The 24,647-nt window shown below is 44.8% G+C and overlaps 1 protein-coding gene and 1 long non-coding RNA gene across 2 annotated transcripts in view; one reads left to right on the plus strand and one right to left on the minus strand.

The window, feature by feature from the left end:
• The window catches only part of LOC137527521 (large ribosomal subunit protein eL42), a 65,920-nt gene extending 45,538 nt beyond the window's left edge, over nucleotides 1–20,382 (minus strand). The window contains exons 1-2 of the mRNA XM_068248041.1: nucleotides 20,238–20,382; nucleotides 6,353–6,458 (exon numbers count right to left, since the gene is read on the minus strand). Of these exons, the coding sequence (XP_068104142.1) occupies nucleotides 6,353–6,458; nucleotides 20,238–20,240 (109 nt within the window). The 5' untranslated portion in view covers nucleotides 20,241–20,382. The remainder of the gene's footprint in view (nucleotides 1–6,352; nucleotides 6,459–20,237) is intronic.
• LOC137527522 (uncharacterized) overlaps nucleotides 20,325–24,647 on the plus strand; it is a 32,499-nt gene continuing 28,176 nt past the window's right edge. The window contains exon 1 of the long non-coding RNA XR_011023172.1: nucleotides 20,325–20,408. This is a non-coding gene — a long non-coding RNA (uncharacterized lncRNA). The remainder of the gene's footprint in view (nucleotides 20,409–24,647) is intronic.

A 24,647-nucleotide genomic window follows, 5' to 3' on the forward strand; every position in this document is an offset into this window, starting at 1 on the left:
CTCTCCAAATAAACACTGATGGCGGACACCTGAACCTTAAGTGTACTTATGCTTAGGCCCTTCTTATATCCGCATTGCAGAAACTCCAATACGGATGTAAGTGAATCCCTGTCACAAGATCTTTCTAAACACCATTCGCTAAATACCCTCCAGGCCTTTTGATATATTGTACGCGTCACTTTCTTCCTACTTTGTATTAAAGTCTCTGATAGGCCATCCGAAAACCCCTTTGCTTTTAGGATGCCCCATTCAAGTTCCAAGCTGAAAGGTGTAGTCTTGCTAGATCCGGATGCTGAACTGGCCCCTGCGATATTAGGTGTGGAAGAAGAGGAAAGACAATCGGATCTGAAACTGCCAATTTTTTCAGAGATGTGAACCATGGCCTCTTCGGCCAAAGTGGAGCTATTAGGATTACTCGGGCTTGGTCCTGGACAATCTTCTTTATTACCCTTGATAAAAGTGGTATTGGAGGAAAGGCATACATCCTTGCAATCCCCCAATCCACCGTAAAGGCATCCACTTTCCATGGAAGATCCTTTGGAAACAGAGCACAGAACTGTTGACATTTTGCATTTCCCCTTCTTGCAAATAGGTCTATTTCCGGGTATCCCCACTGTAGTGCCACCTGGTGGAATATTTGCTGATCCAGAGACCACTCGTTTGGATCCAGTTTCTTCCTGCTTAGGAAATCTGCCACCTGGTTCGATGTTCCCTTCAAGTGTATTGCTGTCAGGGACCTGAGATTCTTCTCTGCTCAAAAGAGGATTTTTGCTGTCGTTTCCCATAAGCTCCGACTCCTCGTGCCCCCCTGCCTGTTTAAGAAGGCTACCACACTCCTGTTGTCTGTCTCTATTTTGACATGATAGTCTCCGATTTGGTGGTTGAAATGCCGCAAGGCTTGCCATACTGCTTCCAGTTCTCTGCTGTTTGAGGATTGTGACCTCTCTGCAACACTCCATTCCCCCTGTGCTGGTTGGGAATTGAAGTGGGCTTCCCAACCCCACAAGCTGGCATCGGTTGTAATTGTAACTTGTGGATAATTCCACAGACGACCTGGGGAAAGGTGTATTGCTTCCTGCCACCATAGAAGAGAGGCCTTTATACTGTGTGGAATGATGAGTTTTCTGTCTAGTGATGCTAGAGACCTGTTCCATGACCTTAGAATCCATGACTGGAGAAATCTTGAGTGGAACTGGCCCCATTGGACTGCCGGGAAGGAGGAAGTCAGAAGGCCTAGCACTGCCATAGCTTTCCTTAAAGATATGCTCCTTGATTTCTGAAAAGACAAAACATTAAGGATAGCATTGATCTTCCTATCAGGTAAAAACAATCTTTCTTCTCTGGTGGAAATATAGAATCCCAGGAATTCTAGTCGCTGGGAAGGGACTAGGGAAGATTTATTCCAATTAATTATCCAACCTAGGTCCTGGAGGAGGCATATAGTTTTAGAAAGTTGAGTACTAACGGAGCTGGCAGAAGCACCCCATAATAGGAAATCATCTAGGTAACCAACAATATTAACCCCTTCTAACCTAAGAAGGGCTAACATTTCAGCTGTAACTTTAGTAAATAACCATGGAGCTGAAGATAATCCAAAAGGTAAGGCAATAAATTGAAAGTGTCTTCCCTTCCCTTCCATCCATACGGCAAACCTCAGGTACTGTTGAGAAGATAGGTGGATCGGTAGATGTAGGTAAGCATCCTTCAAGTCTATGGATGCTAAGTAATCGTTGCTCTGTAAGAGATGAATCACAGATCGAATATTGTCCATTCTGAACTTCCTGTATTTTACTATTAGATTTAGAGTCTTTAGATTTAGAATAAATCGATAATCCCCCTGAGGCTTTTTTACCAGAAAGACTGGGGAGTAAAACCCCTGTTCCCTTTGCATACTTGGAACCTCTCGGATTACTCTTTTTTGAAGGAGTGACTTCACTTCTGCTTGGAGAGCTATTCTTAATGATTGATTTCTTGGGCAAGGAGTTAGGACAAAGTTGTAGGGGGGGGTGGGTTGAATGAATTCTATTCTGTAACCTTCTAGCACGATATTCAGTAGCCACTGGTTCTGAAGTAGTTGTTGCCATTTCTCGAAAAAATGTGACACTCTCCCCCCCCCCACCGGAATGATGGCGTCATTGTTTATCTGTCTTTTTGGCACTAGTGGTGCCAAAACGCGGTTTCTGTTGTCTATAAGGGGCCCATCTCTTATTTCTGGAAGACTTGTTTTCCGGCTCATTTTTTGAGGGGGCCCGAAATGGCCGCTTATTTTGAAATGGCCGTTTTCTAGGAAAATTCTTCTTACTGTCTGCCGTACGATCTAGAGTGTCATCCAATCTAGACCCGAACAAAAGTTTTCCTTCACAAGGGATACCACAAAGTTTAGATTTGGACGAGATATCTCCGTTCCAGGTCTTGACCCATACACCCCTTCTAGCAGAGTTAACTAACGCTGTGGTCCTAGCTGTCAGCTTCACGGTATCATCTGCTGCATCAACCATATAATTAGAGGCATTCATAATTTTTGGGAAGTCCTTGAGCATTTCCTCTCTAGAGACCCCATTGGCGATTTTAAATTGTAAGTCTGAAAGCCATGATTTGAGAGATCTACTAACTGCTGTAGATGCTATTGCTGGTTTGAAGGTTAATGAGGAAGATTCCCAAGCTCTCCTCAAAACGTTATCCATCTTTTTATCTATCGGGTCTTTAAGATTCCCAAAATCCTCAAACAACAAGTCAGACTTTCTAGATACCCTAGAAAAAGATGGATCCAGCTTTGGCGGAGGACCCCAACATTCCTGGTCCTCAGGAGAAAAGGGATAACGTTTAGATAAAGATTTAGGCCAAAAGGCCCGTTTCTCAGGATTATCCCATTCCTTCTTAATCATAGTTTTTAGAGTAGAATGGACTGGAATAAAACGAGACTGGGGGTCCGCCAAACCTTCATACATCTGATCCAGGGGAGTTAATGGCTTCTGTTCAGATTTAATGCCCATAATTTCATGCATGGAGGACAAAAGGTCCTTCATTGAATCAGGAGAAAAGGCAAATTTTTGAGGCCTATCTGTACCCTCTACTTCCTCCCCTTCAGGTATCTCCTCCAATTCAGAAATTTCTCACTCAGAAAGTTCTGAACCTTCGGCATCACTTTCTCTATTTCCTCTTGACCCTGCCGGCCCAGTATGCGGAGTTGGGACTAGAGGGTGCTGCCTTAACATTGGGCACAATAGGAACCATACTGCTAGGACCAGGCATATCCGCAGAGCTAGGAGCTGTGGTTTGAGCCCGAAATAGCAGAGTCCTTAATTTCCTTAATGACATTTCTGCCCGCATCCAGCCCATCAGATCCTTAAATATAACCGGGGATTCATCCTTCACTAGTTTATTAGTACAGTCTTGACATAGCTTCTTTGAAGATGAAAAACGACTAAAAAAATGGCACATTTCTTCCCGGATTTGCTAGACCCACTAGATCCATGCTGACTGGATTGCACAGCAGTAGCTTTATCAGTTTTGTCATGTTTTTCAGGCTATAAAAAACAATAGACAAAGACTACCATTAGTATCCCCTCTTAATATATAAACATATATATATATATATATATATATATATATATATATATATATATATATATATATATATATATATATATATATATATACACATACATATATACATACATACATATACCCAGCACGATAACATCAGTACTTGCCAGAGAGGGGTCTTGGGCAGGCCTGGCAGACTGCGCAGGAGCTGACCCAGCTGCGTCCTCCATGCTCACAAACAAACTGAGTGAGAAAGGGATTAACACACACACATATACATATATATATATATATATATATATATATATATATATATATATATATATATATATATATATATATATATATATATATATATATATATATATATATATATATATATATATATATATATATATATATATATATATATATATATATATATATATATATATATATATATATATATATATATATATATATATATATATATATATATATATATATATATATACACATACATACATACATACATACATACATACATACATACATACATACACACATACACACATACATATATACATATACACACACACACATATATATAGACTCTGACATCACCTGAGGGGCGGCACCTGCCGTTTAATTAATGACAATTAGTGCCCCGCTGCGGCGCATGCCGCCAAAATGCCCCAATGAATTTACCTGAGTGAATCAGCTGCAGCTGATTCACCATCACCGCCGCAGCCCCTGCCGCGTCCTCTGAATCACGCTGGACGCGCTTGCGTGACTACTTCCGGGTTGACCCGGAAGTTCCTCCTTCCTCGCGCGCCTGCGCGTATATTGCTGCTGCCTCCATCGGAGAAGCCTCCTTCACGCTGCAGGACTCTGGCTGTTCACTGAACAGCGTCACTTAGAGTCCTGATAGCCGCTGCCCCCGAACGCCTGCCGTGGATAGCACCCTGGAGACCTCTCCCTCTGCATCCCGTCCGGGACAGGAAACTGAACTGAGGCATTAGGGTAAGTTACTCCTAAATATACTGCTGCCTATTTGTTATGCAAATCTCTTATCTTGCAGTTCCTGTCCACGGTGGGGAGGGAGACAGGTCTCATCCAGGGGTGCTGTCCAATGACGTTCTGGGAAAATTAACCTAAGATTAAGTTGGATGAGGACATCTGTATGGCGTATTGGGTGGAACGATGAGAGGACTAGGTAACAAATATCCAAGGGTAGAAGGGCGGGAGGGGGTAAGAGGAGGGATTCCACCCAATACGCCATAATTTTTAATAGGTTATGCATAAACCACTTTTTTTCATCATTCACGAAAGAACCCCTTAAACCACTTAAGGACCAGGGTTTTTTCTAATGATCGGTGCTGCGTGGGCTCTACAGCCCGCAGCACCGATCAGGATTGTGGCCGGGTGATCAGACTCCCCCCCCCCCCCCTTTTTTCCCCACTAGGGGATGTCCTACTGGGGGGGGTCTGATCGCCGCCGGCTATTACGGAGTAGCGGGGGGGGGGCTCCTCATAGCCCACCTCCGCAGCCATTTCCGCCCTCCCTCCGCTTGCCTCCCTCTTCAGCAGTAATGCGCAGGACGGAAGTCCGTCCTGCGCCTGATAGGATAGGCTTCTGCCTATCAGATGCCGGCGATCCCCGGCCGGGGATCGCCGATCTAAGTCACGGCGCTGCTGAGCAGCAGCGCCGGGTGATGTAAAAAGCAGGGATTTCTTCCCCGCATGTTTACATTATGCGCGCGAGCCGCGATCGGCGGCTCGCACACTGTTCACGGAGACAGTCTCCGTGAACTAGCATGGAAAGGCCGCTCGAGCGGCCGTTTCCATGCTATACCACTAACGACCCGCCGACGCCTATCGGCGTTAGGCGGTCGTTAAGTGGTTAAAGAGTAACTGTCAGACATAAAATCAATTTTTTTTTCATTTGGTAAACAATAGGGATGCTAGCCAGGCAATCCAAAAGTTAACGCGCTTATTTTTCTTCTCCATAAAACACAATTCCCCAATTTCCCTGGCTCTTATTTGGTACATTTGCCACATAAAGTAAGTTGCAGGGCATGCTTTATTTTCTTTTTTTTTCCTTCTTTACTTTTCCACTCAGACTTAACTAATGCAGCCTAAATTGGACATGTACCCACAGTTAAGCTAACCATATATCTAGCGATGATTGGCAAATTCGACCAAGAGAAAAGCCCATACAACACAGGCCGATTCTCTATCAATTTCATGCTGAAATCGGCCTTATGATGCCACATTCGACCGCTTCCCCTACACTTTCCCCTAATGTAAAGTTTCATTGCGTCTGATCGTCCCAGAATTGCATGGCATTACCACCGTGCACCAGATTGAGCAAATCGGCCCAACATCTTGCACAATCGAATTACGCAACCAATTTCAGCAATTTCAGCCTGAAATTGGTTGCATTGTCGGTCAGGCATGCACTTGGGGATACAGATTTTTATCCTATTAAAACAATCTAATCGATGGCCAATCGGCCATCAAGTCGCCTGATGTATGGCTACCTTTAGATTGCCTACAACCTGATGGATGTTCTTGACTGTACCCTCTACAAGTAGTACTCTTACCAAGGACTAGTTTTATGCCAGCCCACTAGAACAAGGGCGCTCACGCATGCATTTTTGTTTCATGCCAAAGTGCTTCATCAGAATCAGCTTCATACTACTGGGCCTACATAGACTATTAGTGCATGACCACGCTCGCATACTAAAGAAAGAGGGACTATGACACAACCAAGCAATTTTTTGTTTCTTTAACCGTTTAGGATGTTTTTAATCTGCTATTCTTACCTTGGGCATACAAAGAATCTTTACCCTTCTTGTACTGGGTAACTTTATGTGGCTGATGCTTCCCACATTTTTTGCAGTAGGTCCTGCGGGTTTTAGGGACGTTCACCTGTATGGGATAAAGTGAAAAAAACATTATAAAAAAAAAAAAAAAAAAAAAAAAAAAAAAACACAAAACAAAAAAAAAAAAACACCTGATACTTCTACAAACTGAGGACCGTCGATGAGATTAAAAATAGTTCTGAGCTTGTGCAAATTTTATGCAATGGAAGTGGACCATTTCCAAGCTGCATAAATGTACATACAATGACTGTAGCATTAAGTTTGGAACAATTTGAAATAATCTGCAATTCCATTATAACTTTTTACTCATACTCCATCCGCTTACCCCATCCCATTTTCTACATAGCCATATACAACCCCTACAACAAACCTGTTGCCTCTTACAGTACAATGGGGCAAAAAACAGGTTTTATCATGGTTTTCTTTTTCTTTTAAACTGCTTACCTCACAGTTGTGCTGATCCTTTGTCCTCAATTCACTAAGCAAAGCTGATTTTACCGATCACCTTGTCAAATGCCAATTCATTAAACTTATAACTGCACTGAAAAAGCAGCATTACTGACTAGTGAGGTAAATAAGTGTTCCATGTTTACCTCCGGCTCTGACCAGCCGGTACCCCACACTTTCCATGTGGTAACATATTGACAGATGTAGCAGACAGCCAATAGGGTGATTTGGTCGGATACCCTGGAGGGCAGGACTTAACGCAGCAGAGCAGGGAAAGGAGACATTTTCTAATGTTTTTCTGCATCCTTTTATATGTAAATACAGGTATTATCCGGCTTGCAAACGCCCGACTTATGAACGACCCGCCGATATGAACGGCATGGATTCTCTGTTACCATGGGAACAGGCCCAAAAATTTTTTTTTCAAATTGGACTTGTAGTTTTTGAGAAAATGGATTACAAAAAAAAACAAAAACAAAAAGTCAAAGAAAAAAATGGCTTTTAAACTTGTATAAAACAGGTACAAAAGGCAGAGGTGACAGAGAAGAGGACACTGGAGGCACAGGGGACAGAGATGGCACAATGTTCCGACTTAAGAACAGATTCAGGTTAAGAACAAACCTACAGTCCCTATTTCGTTCGTTAACCGAGGACTACCTGTATCTGAATACTCATACAGAAGGGCTCCCCCTGGTGGCTGCAGCACATCTAAAGGGATGCCGAGGATGTACTCATGCAGACTCAACTTTCTGCCCGACCTGCTCCACAGCTGGTAAGTGAGACTTACCAAGGAGGGCTTGGTGAACTAAAACAAGATTCCTCGGTAAATCCCCAAACTTCTACCGCATGCATTTTTTGTGAATTTTGTAAAAAAAAAATAAAAAAAAATAAAAAAAAAGTAAAATACAGAATGTGGTATTTTACCGACCTAAATTATTTTACTGAACTGCACTTAGCGAATTGAGGCTTTTGTCTCTATAGTACTAACCACATAATTTGCCACAAGTGTTCTGATGTCACTGACTGTTTGCACACTTGTATCTGACACTACTGAAGCTAACATCTCGTAAATGTATTTTCTGTAAAGTCAATAAGGATAGCCGCTTCCATGCTTCCTTGTTAGCAATCAGAAATAGCAGAAAGTTTAAAATCAGGATGATACCAAAAACAAAAGTTTATTAACTCCTGTGGGTTTGCCCTTTCTCTGCTGCTTCGCATCATCCTGACTCAAAGCTTCCTGCTTAAAGGGAACCAGAGACTAACTGTCTTTAAAAAATGGAAAGAAAAAAAAAAAAAAAAAAAGGATGTTATACATACCTGGGGCTTCCTCCGGCCCCATAAGCCTGGATCGCTCCCACGCCGCTGTCCTCCGCTGCCTCTATCGCCGGTACCGAGTCCCGTCACTTCCGGTGGACGCTGCCTATTGTACGCAAGCACAGGGACTCCCTCCATATCTTTACGCATGTGCCTGTGCAGTATGGAGGGAGTGCACAGCACTTGCATCGACTGGCCGAAATGATAGGACCCGGTACCGGCGGGTAGAGGCTGCAGAGGACGACTGCGTGGGAGCGATCCAGGCTGATGGGGCTGGAGGAAGCCCCAGGTATGTATAACATCTTCTTTCTGTCGTCTCTGGTTCTCTTTAAGTCTGTAAAACTAAAGCCCATTTCAGACTGGCAGCTGACAAGTGGTGAATTCACCGCCTGTCAGCTGCTACCCAGCACCAGCCCAGCGCTTATTAACGCACAGAACCGGCACTAGACAGGCGGCCCCCCCATTACAGTCAGATCTGGACATGGCCACAGCCATAAACCGACTCGACATGTTGCAGTCCCCTCCCACTCATAAAAGAGACTCACAGATGAGTCAAGTGGGCATTTTTTTTCTTGCTTACCCAGGGCTTCCTCCAGCCCCAAAAGCATGGATGCGTCCCTCGCCATCCTCCTGCAGCCCTCACAGAATCCTCTGTTCAGCCGTAATCAACCACTGGTACTCGGCTTAGTCTGACTGAGTGATGTCAGCCGGGGAAGGCCCCCAGCTGACGTCACTGAGCCTAGTACCGGCTAAGATTGCGGCTTAAAGTGAATGGGAACCGCATTTAAAAAAAAAAAAAAAAATGAGACAGATACTTACCCGAGGAGAGGGAAGGCTCTGGGTCCTATAGAGCCTTCTGGCTCCTCTCCTGGTCCCGTCGTTCCGGTGCTGGCTCGCCCAGTAGCAGCATTTGACTAAATTAGTCAAATACGGCTTTACCCGGCCGAAGGAGGCTTCAGAAGTCTTCAGGGAGCCCGAGTGCTCCTGAAGAAAGGCGGCCCTGTGCTGCACCTGCGCAAGCACGCTCTTGCACGCTCACGTGTGTGCAGTATGACACGGCTCCCAAAGACTTCCAAATACCCTTTCGGCGAGGGATTGAAACGGGGGGAGCCAGCACAGGATAGAGAGCACCGAGAGAGGAGACGGAAGGCTCTATACGACCTAGAGCCTTCCCTCTCCTTAGGTAAGTATTTGCTTCATTTTTTAAAAAAAATGCGGTTCCCATTCACTTTAACAGAGGCAACACACAGAATTACTACCGCTGAAATTCGGCTGCATTTAAATTGCACCCGAATTGCAATGGTGGGGGGCAGATGGAACACTGAACTGCTCCGCAAGCTTAAAGGGTAACTTCAGCCTAAACAAACATACTGTTATTAAGTTACATTAGTTATGTTAATTAGAATAGATAGGTAATCTAATCTTTTGCCCACCCTGTTTTAAAAGAACAGGCAAATGTTTTTGATTCATGGGGGCTGCCATCTTTGTCATGGGGGCAGCCATCTTTTTGGTTGAAAGGAGGTGACAGGGAGCATGAGACACAGTCCTGTGTCCTGAAAACCCCTCCCAGCTGCACACACTAGGCTTCAAATGTCAAATTCAAAATGTAAAAAAAAAAAAAAAAGTTGCACCAAAACAGCAGAACAAGAACATCAGAAATCCCATCATGCTTTGCACAGCATAAGGGGAAAACTGCCCGGGCAGTTTTCTTCTGTGCAGCTAAAAATGAGGCTTGTATATAGCAGTGGCTGGATAGTGTACTGGTTAAGGGCTCTGCCTTTGACATGGGAGACCAGGGTTTGAATCCTGGCTAGGTCAAGTACCTATTCAGTAAGGAGTTCAAGGCAAGACTCCCTAACACTGCAGGGTGGCCTCTTGAGCGCGTCCCAGTGGCTGCAGCTCTTGAGCGCTTTGAGTCCGACAGGAGAAAAGCGCTATACAAATGTTCAGGTTATTATATTGTATAAGAGAAAGAAAGTTCTGATGCTGTGAAACTGTTAAAGAAACACCAAGCCTTTTCAGTTCTGCCGAGTAGATTTTTAGTCTGGAGGTTCACTTAATCCTCCAGTCTTAAAGTGGATCCAAGATAAACTTTTACTCATTGTATAATTGTGTTCTTTCGTATAGTTTATACAGCATTCCTAACGCCAAATACTTTTTTTTTTCCTTTTTGTTTTAATACTTTAATTCCCTATAAACTGAACAAGCCTCGCCCACAGCTTCTCCAGAGTGCCTTGGTACTCTCAGACTCATGTAGCAAGGGCTTATGGGAGCTCGGTCTGGGCAGGAGGAAGTTACGAGCCAGAGATTTCAGAGGCAGAGGGGAGGAGGAGAGTGAAGTTTTCACAGGCTGCGGACTGGAGATACAGATCAACTTGCCTGTGTATAATGTGACACAAACATAACATGGCCGGTCTCATTGTATAACAGGAATAAATAATTATAAACTGTTGAAGCTGTTTGCAGCTAGATTTGCTGTGTAAACCATCTAAACTTTAGATAAGATATATAGACAAGTTACTTGTTAAAGTGTAGAGAAACCGAGAGCCCAATATAGTGTAGTATGTTAAGCATAAATGAAGTAAAGGTTATCGTGAGAAAATTATACTCACAAACATGGGTTACCACACAGGCAACCACTGTATAGGCAGGTGAGGAGATTAGACCTGTCCTCACTCAGGGATAAGAAGTCGCTCTCTGTAGATGCGAAAGGGGGTAGATCACCCCTCCACCAGGGGTGGACACGGTATAGCAGTAGGAGAACAGAGGCGCCAGCAGGATAAAAGTGGATAAAAACTTTAAAATTTGCTGGGAGGAAGTGGTGGACTTACCTCCATAAAGTAGACACGAAAGACGTCTGAATAGTAGTCACATTTATTAATTAGTACCCCAAAACAGTGCAACGCGTTTCGCAGGCCCAGCCCGCTTCATCAGGCAATAAAAATGGGGACAAGACAGAATTTCAGCAATAGCAGGTGTAGCGCCTCAGGCTTTGGCTCACAGTCTGCACTGCCTGGTCCGCAATATCGTGCTTCTGGCCCCGCTGTGCGCGGATTAGCCAGAAGCAGTGAATATGTATAAGTGTTAATGAGCGGGGGCGGATCCACTAGAGCAAGCGGCCGGGCACATCATACAGCATTACCTATCACTGGCTAGCGATGGAATGACGGCAGCGGTAGGCGGAGCTGTATGCTCTGTACAGCTCCGCCTACCACTGCTGTCATTCCATCACTAGCCAGTGATCGGTAATGCTGTATGATGTGCCCGGCCGCTCGCTCTAGTGGATCCGCCCCCCACTCATTAACACTTATACATATTCACTGCTCACGGTCCGCACTGCCCGTTCCGCTGTCTGTAACATCTTGCTTCTGGCCCCGCTGTGCGCGGATTGGCCAGAAGCAGTGAATATGTATAAGTGTTAATGAGCGGGGGGCGGATCCACTAGAGCGAGCGGCCGGGCACATCATACAGCATTACCGATCACTGGCTAGCGATGGAATGACGGCAGTGGTAGGTGGAGATGTACAGAGCATACAGCTCTGCCTACCGCTGCCGTCATTCCATCGCTAGCCAGTGATAGGTAGTGCTGTATGATGTGCCCGGCCGCTCGCTCTAGTGGATCCGCCCCCCGCTCATTAACACTTATACATATTCACTGCTTCTGGCCAATCCGCGCACAGCGGGGCCAGAAGCAAGATGTTACAGACAGCGGACCGAAAAACCGAAGGTACTGACGATCAGCAGATAGTCTTGCCTCGAACCGCGGTTTCTGTTTTAAACCAAAAAACGTGCAGACCTAGTATGTACAGTGCCTAGCACACAAATAACTATGCTGCATTCCTTTCTCTGCCTGAAAGAGTTAAATATCAGGTATGTACAGTGGAGGAAATAATTATTTGACCCCTCGCTGATTTTGTAAGGTTGTCCAATGACAAAGAAATGAAAAGTCTCAGAACAGAATCATTTCAATGGAAGGTTTATTTTAACAGTGGCAGATAGCACATCAAAAGGAAAATCGAAAAAATAACCTCAAATAAAAGCTAGCAACTGATTTGCATTTCATTGAGTGAAATAAGTTTTTGAACCCCTACCAACCATTCTTGAGTTCTGGCTCCCACAGAGTGGTTTGACACTTCTACTCAATTAGTCACCCCCATTAAGGACACCTGTCTTAACTAGTCACCTGTATAAAAGACACCTGTCCACAGAATCAATCAATCAAGCAGACTCCAAACTCTCCAACATGGGAAAGACCAAAGAGCTGTCCAAGGATGTCAGAGACAAAATTGTAGACCTGCACAAGGCTGGAATGGGCTACAAAACCATTAGCAAGAAGCTGGGAGAGAAGGTGACAACTGTTGGTGCGATTGTTCGAAAATGGAAGGAGCACAAAATGACCATCAATCGACCTCGCTCTGGGGCTTCACGCAAGATCTCACCTCGTGGGGTGTCAATGGTTCTGAGAAAGGTGAAAAAGCATCCTAGAACTACACGGGAGGAGTTAGTGAATGACCTCAAATTAGCAGGGACCACAGTGACCAAGAAAACCATTGGAAACACATTACACCGCAATGGATTAAAATCCTGCAGGGCTCGCAAGGTCCCCCTGCTCAAGAAGGCACATGTGCAGGCCCGTCTGAAGTTTGCCAATGAACACCTGAATGATTCTGTGAGTGACTGGGAGAAGGTGCTGTGGTCTGATGAGACCAAAATAGAGCTCTTTGGCATTAACTCAACTCGCTGTGTTTGGAGGAAGAAAAATGCTGCCTATGACCCCCAAAACACCGTCCCCACCGTCAAGCATGGGGGTGGAAACATTTTGCTTTGGGGGTGTTTTTCTGCTAAGGGCACAGGACAACTTAATCACATTAACAGGAAAATGGACGGAGCCATGTATCATGAAATCCTGAACGACAACCTCCTTCCCTCTGCCAGGAAACTGAAAATGGGTCGTGGATGGGTGTTCCAGCACGACAATGACCCAAAACATACAGCAAAGGCAACAAAGGAGTGGCTCAAGAAGAAGTACATTAAGGTCATGGAGTGGCCTAGTCAGTCTCCGGACCTTAATCCAATAGAAAACATATGGAGGGAGCTCAAGCTTAGAGTTGCACAGAGACGGCCTCGAAACCTTAGGGATTTAGAGATGATCTGCACAGAGGAGTGGACCAACATTCCTCCTAAAATGTGTGCAAACTTGGTCATCAATTACAAGAAATGTTTGACCTCTGTGCTTGCAAACAAGGGTTTTTCCACTAAGTATTAAGTCTTTTATTGTTAGAGGGTTCAAAAACTTATTTCACTCAATGAAATGCAAATCAGTTGCTATCCTTTATTTAAGGTTATTTTTTCGATTTTCCTTTTGATGTGCTATCTGCCACTGTTAAAATAAACCTACCATTGAAATGATACTGTTCTGAGACTTTTCATTTCTTTGTCATTGGACAAACTTACAAAATCAGTGAGGGGTCAAATAATTATTTCCTCCACTGTAAGTGGCTGACTCAGTCCTGACTCAGACGGGAAGTGACTACAGTGTGACCCTCACTGATAAGAAATTCCCCTTTTTTACCTCTTTCTTGCTCTCAGAAGCAATTTTCTGCTAGGAAAGTGTTTTAGAGTTGGAATTTCTCATCAGTGAGGGTCACACTGTAGTCACTTCCTGTCTGAGTCAGGACTGAGTCAGCCACTTGCATACCTTATATTTAACTCTTTCAGGCAGAGAAAGAAAAAAAAGGAACACAGCATAGTTATTTGTGTGCTAGGCACTGTACAGACACATGTCTATCTCATTATGTCACATTTCAGTTTGGGTATCCTTTAAGTATTGAAGCACTGGCATATTGCTCATGAATCGCTACACATAGTAATTTGTGTGAGATTTTAAACTACTGCAAACTAACAGAAATAAAAAATTTTTTTGAAAAGGACCAATCAATTAAAACCGCTAATCGCCATCACAATCACTGGCAAAAAGCTTACACTTTAAAAATCGCTACCAAAAAATTGCCAGAAAATGCTCATGAAATCGCTCATTAAAAACGCTAGCGATTTGTAGTGGGTTTCAAGCCTTACAAATTCACATATCATCTGAACCAGGTCTACGAGTGATAGACAACACCCCTGTGTGCAGTGTGCACAACATTCTCAGTGGATTAACTGCTATGCATGGAGTGCATATGGAGAGCATAGTACCACTATATGACAATTTGTAGTCACCAACCCCAAATTTAACATATCAAATTCATTGATTTAATGAGTACAGGGAGTGTGAAATTCATGTAGAATTTGTATGGAAGCTGACAACAGATGCACTGAAATGCACTTTCTGCCGATCTGCCCACAGGAACCCATTGTTCGCTCCGCTCCCTAACGTGATGACAAGCATGTGCCGCACGTTGGCCCTCCGCATAGCAACACAGCACACCAGCTACACAACTTACACACGTGTGCGCAGCGGGGTCCAGGGATATCGATCAAGATCCCCGAGGGGTGACATGCATTGGAAGTGAGCACTAAATGTTTGATTATTTCATTTTTTGTGATTTTAGCACTATTACTTCATAAACAAGCTACACATCATGAATATATGATAAATAGAACTTTCTTTTAATTACAGTTTAAATTATTAGGAATCCGTACAATTTTTATGACTCCGACTCAAGGTACCCAAAAACTGCTCCAACTCCTTGACTCCAACTCCACAGACCTGGTAAAAATAAGCATTTTACGATTTGCAGCATCCGGAATCATTGGGATCTAAAAATACAGTACTTAGTGGCACTGCACATCCGCAGAAAGATCCAGTCAATGGGAGTGCATGAGGAGAAGACTCCTACTCAAAGGGGGTGGTGAACGATCAATCCAAGCCAAGGCACTATCTGCAAGGAGTTTATATATTCTCCCCGTGTGTGTGGGTTTCCTCTGGGCACTCCTATTTCAAACCTTCCAAAAACTTCAGCTAAATTAACCTCCTTAGCGGTAACCCCGTGTGTGACACGGGGTAAGCCGCCGGAGGGTGCCGCTCAGGCCCTGCTGGGTCGATTTACATAATTTTTTTTGCTGAACGCAGCTAGCACTTTGCTAGCTGCGCCAGCACCCCGATCGCCGCTATCCGGTGCGGCGCGCGGCCCCCCCCCCCAGACCCCGAGCGCTGCCTGGCCAATCAGTGCCAGGCAGCGCCGAGGGGTGGATCGGGACTCCCAATGACGTCGTTGACGTCATCCCGCCCCGTCGCCATGGCGACGGGGGAAGCCCTCCAGGAAATCCCGTTCTTTGAACGGGATTTCCTGATCGGAGATCGCCGAATGCGATCGAAGCGGGCGGGGGGATGCCGCTGAGCAGCGGCCATCATGTAGCGAGCCCTCGGCTCGCTACATGATTAAAAAAAAAAATTAAAAAAAAAAAACCTGCTGCGCTTCCCCCGGGCGGTATTTTTCATACCGCCAAGGGGGTTAATTAGCTTGCCTCTAAATTGGAGTAGATGAGGCTCCGATGTTTCTTATCATTGATAAGATCCGACAGGTCGGATCTTGCCACCGCCGATTCCCTGCTCGTTCCCCGCGAGGGGACAATGGCAGGGAGTCGAGCGGAAGTTAAGCGGCGCCGGCAGGGAATCGAAACCCGACGCACGCGCGGGGATACGGAAGAGGCGATCCGGCGGCTAATCGAGCCGCCGGATCGGAGCCTCATCTACACGCGTAGATGAGGCTTAAAGGGGAACTGAAGCGAGAGGTATATGGAGGCTGTCATGTTTATTTCCTTTTAATCAATACCAGTTGCCTGGCAGCCCTGCTGGTCTATTTCTCTGCAGTAGTATCTGAATAAAACCAGAAAGCATGCAGCTAGTCTTGTCAGATCTGACTTTAAAGTCTGAACCACTTAAACACCTGATCTGCTGCATGCTTGTTCAGGGGCTATGGCTAATACAATTAGAGGCAGAGGATCAGCAGGGCTGCCAGGCAACTGGTATTGCTTAAAAGGAAACAAACATGACAGCCTCCATATACCTCTCTCTTCAGTTCCCCTTTAAGACTATACTAGGGACTAGATCAGCCTTTCTCAACATTTTTTACCCTGGAGGAACCCTGAAAATACTGCTTTGATCTCAAGGAGCCCCTGTAAGGATTTTTGAGCTTTCAAGGAACCCCTGAATTTATTTTGCAGATGGCATGGTCTTTAAAAGCTGGTGTGGTCGTTAATGCCACTACCCCCTATAACAGTGCCCTTCATTATAATGTATCCTTATTCTAGTGCTTTTCATTAATGTTCTCATTATTTTGAATGTATTGCTTTTTATAGTACCCCCTATTATAGTGTGCTCTCTATCATACTTCCCCCATGATGGGGAAAAATGCCAAGGAACCCCTGCAGAGAAGTCAAGGACCCTGGGGTTCCAGGAAACATTGGTTGAGAAAGCCTGGACTAGATTGTGAGATCCTAAGGAACAGTTAGTGACTAAACAATATACTGTGTAAAGCGCTGCAGATGTTGGCACTATATAAATCAGGGCTGTGGTATTAGACTAAGGAGTCGGAGTCGAGGAGGTGGAGACATTTTGGGTACCCGGTGTCGGTGGTTTCATAAACTGAGTAGTCTGAGTTGGAAGATTTTTGTACCGACTCCACAGCCGATATAAATACTAATTAGTACCGTCAGAGAGGGATTGATCTATTTGCCACATAGCGTGGCAATTTGTGCGTGTATGGCCACCTGAACGCTACCTTGACAGTGGGGTGCGGAGGTACTCCCTTTAGGAGGGGGAAGCCTCAGGGTCCCAATGAGGCTTCCCCCATCCCTGTAGCTGCAAGCAATCCAGCGCTGGCTCCTCTGAAGCATCCCGCAATCCTGGCTCGACAAGCCTGAAAAGGCTTAATATATTTACCTTCCCTGGCTCCAGCGGGGGTGCTGTTGCAGCTCTCAGCATGGAGATAGGTGGAAATGGCCAATCTCTGTGGGGTCTGCTCTACTGCGCAGGAGACTTGTGACTTCGCAGTAGAGCGGATCGACAGCGACCGGCTATTACCACATATCTCCGAACCGATAATGCGCCTGCGCGGTCAATACCCGCTGTTCGGTGGGGCACAGCAAGACCACCGACACAGGAGGATGGGGGAAGCCTCGATACGATCCGGAGACATCCCCCACCCGAGTTGCGTACCCCCCAGGGGAAATTTTTTTAGTTACAAGTTTTCTTTAAAAACAGGAACGTAATGGATAGGAAATTGTTATGCGTGCAATGCAAAGCATACAAGTACATAGAAAGAATGCTTCAATGTCACATGTAACACACTGCATGCATCACATTGTTAACAGATCCATCACACGCTCATCTAAAGTCTCAATGTGAACGTACAAGTACAATATAATTGGACTGTCCAACAGGGCTGTTGTGGCAGAGTTTGAGTCGAGGAGTCAGAGCAATTTTGGGCACCTTGAGTGGGAGGTTTCACAAACTGAGGAGTGGGAGGTTTCACAAACTGAGGAGTGGGAGGTTTCACAAACTGAGGAGTGGGAGGTTTCACAAACTGAGGAGTGGGAGGTTTCACAAACTGAGGAGTGGGAGGTTTCACAAACTGAGGAGTGGGAGGTTTCACAAACTGAGGAGTGGGAGGTTTCACAAACTGAGGAGTGGGAGGTTTCACAAACTGAGGAGTGGGAGGTTTCACAAACTGAGGAGTGGGAGGTTTCACAAACTGAGGAGTGGGAGGTTTCACAAACTGAGGAGTGGGAGGTTTCACAAACTGAGGAGTCGGATGATCTTTGTACCAACTCCACAGCCCTGCTATCCAAGGAGGAGAGCCGATACTGAGCCTGCACTGGAGCCGGGAAGGTCAATATTTACATCCCGCTGTTCGGAGGGGCACAGCGAGACCGCCACGGGACACAGGACGGGGAGGGGGGGGGGGGGAGACAAGCCTTGACCGGATCCGGAAGCGTCCCCCTCCCGAGGTTCATACCCCCCAAGGGAACTTTTTTTTTTTTTTAGTTACAGGTTTTCTTTAAAGAGTAACTGTTAGCCCCCAAATTGAAATTTAACACACTATTGCAATGTTTTATTTATTATATAAGTGAGCCAAAAAGCCAATGTACAAGTTAAAAATCAATCTAATTTTGTTACTATCTAACCTTTTCCCCCAGCTCCGGACGCAAGCCGCATATCAGATACTGTAGCATGCAGAGCATGCCTATGTCTGGCCGACCCCCCTCTCCCCCCCCAGGACCAGGTGCCAATATATTCTCCCCACCGCAGCTGACCGCTCTGACACGGAGAGAGAGCGGCAGCACTTCCAGAGCAGCACCGCAGAGCAGCCGCCGCCGAGTCACATGTGAGAGAATCACATGTGAGAGAGATGCACGGCGCTGGCTGCTCTGGAAGTGCTGCCGCTCTCTCTCCGTGTCAGAGCGGTCAGCTGCGGTGGGGAGAATATATTGGCACCTGGTCCTGGGGGGGGAGAGGGGGGTCGGCCAGACATAGGCATGCTCTGCATGCTACAGTATCTGATATGCGGCTTGCGTCCGGAGCTGGGGGAAAAAGTTAGATAGTAACAAAATTAGATTGATTTTTAACTTGTACATTGGCTTTTTGGCTCACTTATATAATAAATAAAACATTGCAATAGTGTTTTAAATTTCAATTTGGGGGCTAACAGTTACTCTTTAAAAATAGGAAAGCAATGGATAGGAAAATCGCATGTTATGCGTGCAATGCAAAGCACACAAGTACATAAAAAGAATGTTTCAATGTCACTGGTAACACACTGCATGCATCACATTGTTAACAGATCCATCACACCGCTCATCTAAAGTCTCAATGTGAATGTACAATTACAATAAAATTGGACTGTCCAACAGGGCTGTGGAGTCTGAGTTTGAGTAGAGGAGTCAGAGCAATTTTGGGTACCTGGCGTAAGAGGTTTCATACCGAGTCGTCGAATTATTTTTGTACAAAATTCACAGCCCTGATAAGTATTAGACTAAGGAGTCAGAGTCGAGGAGTCTGAGCCATTTTGGGTACCTGGAGTCGGAGGTTTCCTAAACTGAGGAGTTGGATGATTTTTGTACCAACTCCACAGCCCTGCTATCCAATGTACCAAACTGCTGAGAGCATATCACAAGTCATAATCTGCTAGTTCACCCAATAGAGTTAGTGTTTTAGACGGACACCAATTCACCCACTAGTGTGTTTTGGGGGTGTAAGCTGGACATCAGGGGACCCGAATGATGTCTCTCCCTGCTGCCGCAAAACTCCCTGGCGGCGTTAAATACTATTACCCTTCCAGTTATTTCAGAAGAAAAAAAAAAAAAATTATATATATATATATTTTTTTTTTTTTTCTTATGGCAAACAGGTCATTTGACAAATGGAGAGATGGCTGCTTTCAACTCTGTAAACTGTTATAAGAATTTTATACATCTGTTTATAAGTAAACATTTCTGCATTGCCTGGTGATGAATACACATGGGTAAGGGTCCATTCACACTGGGGATCACAAAATGATAATAATATCACTAGCATTTTGCAACAGGATTTTTTTTCCACATTCTGCTGTAGCATATTTTCATTGGACATTTTCATCATTAGTTAACATTAATCACGATCGCTTTTAAAAAAAAGGGGGGGGGGGGGTTATGTACTACGTTTGTGTTATCCACAAATCACCAGACCAGCGACTGCTGCAGTGAGATCGCTGCCATATTAATTAGGCTAGTGCTTTACATAGAGCTAGCGATCACCAGTGATTCGGGAATCAGAGAAAAACGCCCGATAATTGGCTCAGTGTGAATGGACCTGTAGAGATTAAAACCACGAACCTCCTAATTTATCACAACTGATAACGTTTCAAAACTGTTAGGATGCAGTAAAGAAAGATGACAGAACTCTGATCTCACATATAAGGCCGTCCATTCCCAAGAGATAAAAACCTCTCACTGGAACCAACTAAATGCCGACATATTCCAAACTAGCGTTTAGGGAAGGTAACCAAAAACGTTTCTGCTAAACAAAACATTACATAATAAGGAGGATGCACACAGATTAAGATTAAGCACGGATAATACCCACCATCTCTAGGTAGCGCGTAAAGAGAAAGACCGGAACAAGGAAGTGATAATCTAATTGTACTACGACGTACCATACGTGACGTGACGTGACGTTACTATAATACGTCTCGGTACCATCGACAAGTGACCTGGGAAAGAGTGGTATATACTCTTTACACTAGCGTTATCTATGGTATGTTGTAGTACAATTAGATTATCACTTCCTTTTTCCTGTCTTTCTACGCGCTACCCAGAAATGTACCAGACTACCCAGTCTGTATTATCCGTGCTTAGTTTTAATCTGTGTGCATCTTCCTTATTATGTAATGTTTTGTTTCGCAGAAACTTTGATTACCTTCCGTAAACACTAATTTAGAATATGTCGGCATTTAGTTGGCTTCAGTGGGGATGTTGTTCTTTCTTGAGAATGGACGGCCTTATATGTGAGATCAGAGTTCATTTATCTTTCTTTACTGCATCCTAACAGTTTTGAAACGTTTATCAGTTGTGATAAATTAGGAGGTTCGTGTTTTTAATCTCTACAGGCGCATTCACACTGAGCCAATTTGCGGGCGTTTATAGGCCCATTTCCTCTAATTCCCGAATCGCTTGCGGTCGCTAGCTCTCTAAACACTAGCGTAATTAACCACTTAAGGACCAAGGTATTTTGCAATGATCGGTGCTGCGTAGGCTCTGCATCAGACTTCCCCCCCCCCTTTTTTTCCCCACTAGGGAGATGTCCTTCTGGGGGGGGGGGGTGTCTGATCGCCGCCGGCCATTACTGATTAGTGGTGGGGGGGGGGGCTCCGCAAAGCCCCCCTCCGCAGCGATTTCCTCCCTCCACTTCCCTCCCTCTACCTTTCCTGATGAGCGGCGCAGGACGGATATCCGTCCTGCGCCTGATAGGATAGGCTTCAGCCTATCAAATGACGGCGATCCCCGGCCAATCAGAGGCCGGGGATTGCCGATCTGCCTTACGGCGCTGCTGCACAGCAGCGTAGTATCATGTAAACAGCGGGGCTTTCTTCCCCGCGTGTTTACATTACATACTGTTCACGGAGAAACCCTCCGTGAACTGGCATGGAAAGTTTCCATGCTATACCACTAACGACCCGCCGACGCCTATCGTGATCTCACTGCAGCAATCGCTGGTGATTTGCAGATAACACAAAACTGTAGTACATGCAACACTTTTTTTTGGGGTGATTTTAGTGCGACTGTGATTGTAATGTGATTGTAATTGTGAAAATGTCCATTGAAAGTATGCTAAAAAATTGTGGAAAAAAAATCCTGTTGCAAAATGCTAGTGATTTTGTTAGCATTTATTGATCCAAAGTGTGAATGGGCCCTTACCCATGTGCATTCAATACCAGGCAATGCAGTAATGCTTACTTATAAACAGGTATAAAATTCTTATAACAGTTTACAGTGTTAAAATCAATCATCTTTCCATTTGTCTAACGTAAGTCAAATGGCCTGTTTGCCATAAGATGTAAAAAAAGAGAAACCGAGAGCCCAATAGTGTATTATGTTATGACAATTGAAGATAGTAAGAGTATAAAATTATACTCACAAACCAGGGTTACCTCCAGGCAACCACTGTATAAGCAGGTGAGGAGATTTTCCTGTCCTCACTCAGGATTAAGAAGTCGCTCTCTGTAGACAGTAGAAAAGAAAAAGGGGTATCCCCCTCCACCAAGGGTGGATATATATGTCCAAACAAGTATAGACCAGAGGCGCCAAAAGTATAAAAGCAAATTATTAAAAGTTTTAAAAAGCTTTGGAGGCAGTGGTGGACCAACCTCCCACAAGCAGACTCAAAGGCTGTATCTATTCAACAAAACAATTTATTGGGTATACTCCAAGGGGATTTCGCAACGCGTTTCACAGGCTTTGTACCCGCTTCCTCAGGCAATAGACAACAGGAGCATACATCTATAAACAAAGGCACAATTTTGCGTATCAGCAACCACATGCTCACATATATCTAGAGAAAAAAACAAGTATATAATCGTATATATGATCACCTATACAATAATGCATACGTCAATACGTGCATATGTGCATACCTTGCCACAGTCCTATATTAGTGAGCAGCCATGTAAAAATTAGCTGTGAGGGTGATTGATTTGATATAGTGTAGTATTTGCATATAATGTAGTATAGTGGAGGAGTGGTCAATGTGGGTATTATGCTTGATTATGAGGATGGGAGCTGAGGACTGGGGGTGAAGGGAGAGGATGTGTCAGCCGCGTGACAGGGAATGTAAAGGAAAACAAGTTGTTTGCCATAAGAAAATATTTTCTTTTTCTTCTGAGATAACTTGGAGAGGTAATAGTATTTAATGCTGCCGGGGAGTTTTGTGGCATCAGGGAGAGCCATCATTAGGCTCTTCTGACACCCAGCTCTCCAGCGACACGTACATACGTACACCCCCAAAACACATTGGTGGTAAACTAGTGTCCGTCTAAAACACTAACCGTATTGGGTGAACTAGCAGATTGTGACTTGCGATATGTTCTCAGCAGTTTGGTACATTGGACAGCGCCCTGCGGAGTTGGTACAAAAATCATCCAACTCCGACTCCTCAGTTTGTGAAACCTTCAACTCCAGGTACCCAAAATGGCTCAGACTCCTCGACTCTGACTCCTTAGTCTAATACTTAACAGGGCTGTGGATTTTGTACAAAAATCATCCGACTCCTCGGTTTATGAAACCTCTGACTCCAGGTACCCAAAGTTGCTCTGACTCCTCTACTCAAACTCCACAGCCCTGTTGGACAGTCCAATTTTATTGTAATTGTACATTCACATTGAGACTTTAGATGAGCGGTGTGATGGATCTGTTAACAATGTGATGCATGCAGTGTGTTACCAGTGACATTGAAACATTCTTTCTATGTACTTGTATGCTTTGCATTGCACGCATAACATGCGATTTTCCTATCCATTGCATTCCTATGTTTAAAGAAAACCTGTAACTAAAAAAAGTTCCTCTTGGGGGGTATGCTCCTCGGGAGAGGGAAGCTTCCGTATCCTGTCAAGGCTTCCTCCTGTGTCCCATGGCGGTCTCGCTGTGCCCCTCCGAACAACGGGATGTAAATATTGACCTTCCCGGCTCCAGCGCAGGCTCAGTATCGGCTCTCCGCTCAGAAATAGTCGATCACTGTCGGTCCGCTCTACTGTGCAGGCGCAAGTCGCCTGCGTAGTAGAGCGGACCAGACAGAGATCGGCTATTTCCACCTATCTCTGTGCTGAGAGCCACAACTGTTCCCCTGTTGGAGCCAGGGAAGTTAAATATATCAAGCCTTATCAGGCTTGTCCATCCAGTATTGTGGGACGCTTCAGGGGAGCCAGCGCTGGATTGCCTGCAGCTACAAGGATAGGGGGAAGCCTCATTGAGACCCTGAGGCTTCCCCCTCCCGAGGTGAGTACCCTCCAGGGAAACTTTTTTTTTGTTACAGAGTCTCTTTAAAGGGGAACTGAAGAGAGAGGTATATGGAGGCTGTCATGTTTATTTCCTTTTAATCAATACCAGTTGCCTGGCAGCCCTGCTGGTCTATTTCTCTGCAGTAGTATCTGAATAAAACCAGAAAGCATGCAGCTAGTCTTGTCAGATCTGACTTTAAAGTCTGAACCACTTAAACACCTGATCTGCTGCATGCTTGTTCAGGGGCTATGGCTAATACAATTAGAGGCAGAGGATCAGCAGGGCTGCCAGGCAACTGGTATTGCTTAAAAGGAAACAAACATGACAGCCTCCATATACCTCTCTCTTCAGTTCCCCTTTAAGACTATACTAGGGACTAGATCAGCCTTTCTCAACATTTTTTACCCTGGAGGAACCCTGAAAATACTGCTTTGATCTCAAGGAGCCCCTTTAAGGATTTTTGAGCTTTCAAGGAACCCCTGAATTTATTTTGCAGATGGCATGGTCTTTAAAAGCTGGTGTGGTCGTTAAAGGAAAAATGAACAGCAAAGATTCTCTCATTCGCATTGATCAATGTGGATGAAAAAATATCTGCCGAAAAATGTGAAAAAAAAGAGAGGCATGGCGTTTTTCAGGACAAGACCCACAAAATTTTCCAAACCCACTTAGCTAGTATGCCCTGGCAAACCCGAGTAATCCATTCACATCGATCGATGTGGATGAAAAAAACGTTGCCAATTCTGATACAAAGTGCTTGCCAAAGCATAGAAACTCCAACACCGCCCCTCAGCTCATATTCCTTGGCAAATGTATTTTACTGTGGAGGAGAAATCTCGTCCTGCAGCGCTGCATGCACCGACTAGTGTGTAATCTGACAGACGCACAATGCTTCTGTCAGGATGCACCATCAGTGCTATAGCTGGTTGGTCAGTCGGTCAGTCCACCTGGAAGAGTTAAAGGGGAACTGAAGAGAGAGGTATATGGAGGCTGTCATGTTTATTTC

Source organism: Hyperolius riggenbachi, chromosome 8, assembly GCF_040937935.1.
Source record: "Hyperolius riggenbachi isolate aHypRig1 chromosome 8, aHypRig1.pri, whole genome shotgun sequence".
NCBI classification, from domain to species: domain Eukaryota; kingdom Metazoa; phylum Chordata; class Amphibia; order Anura; family Hyperoliidae; genus Hyperolius; species Hyperolius riggenbachi.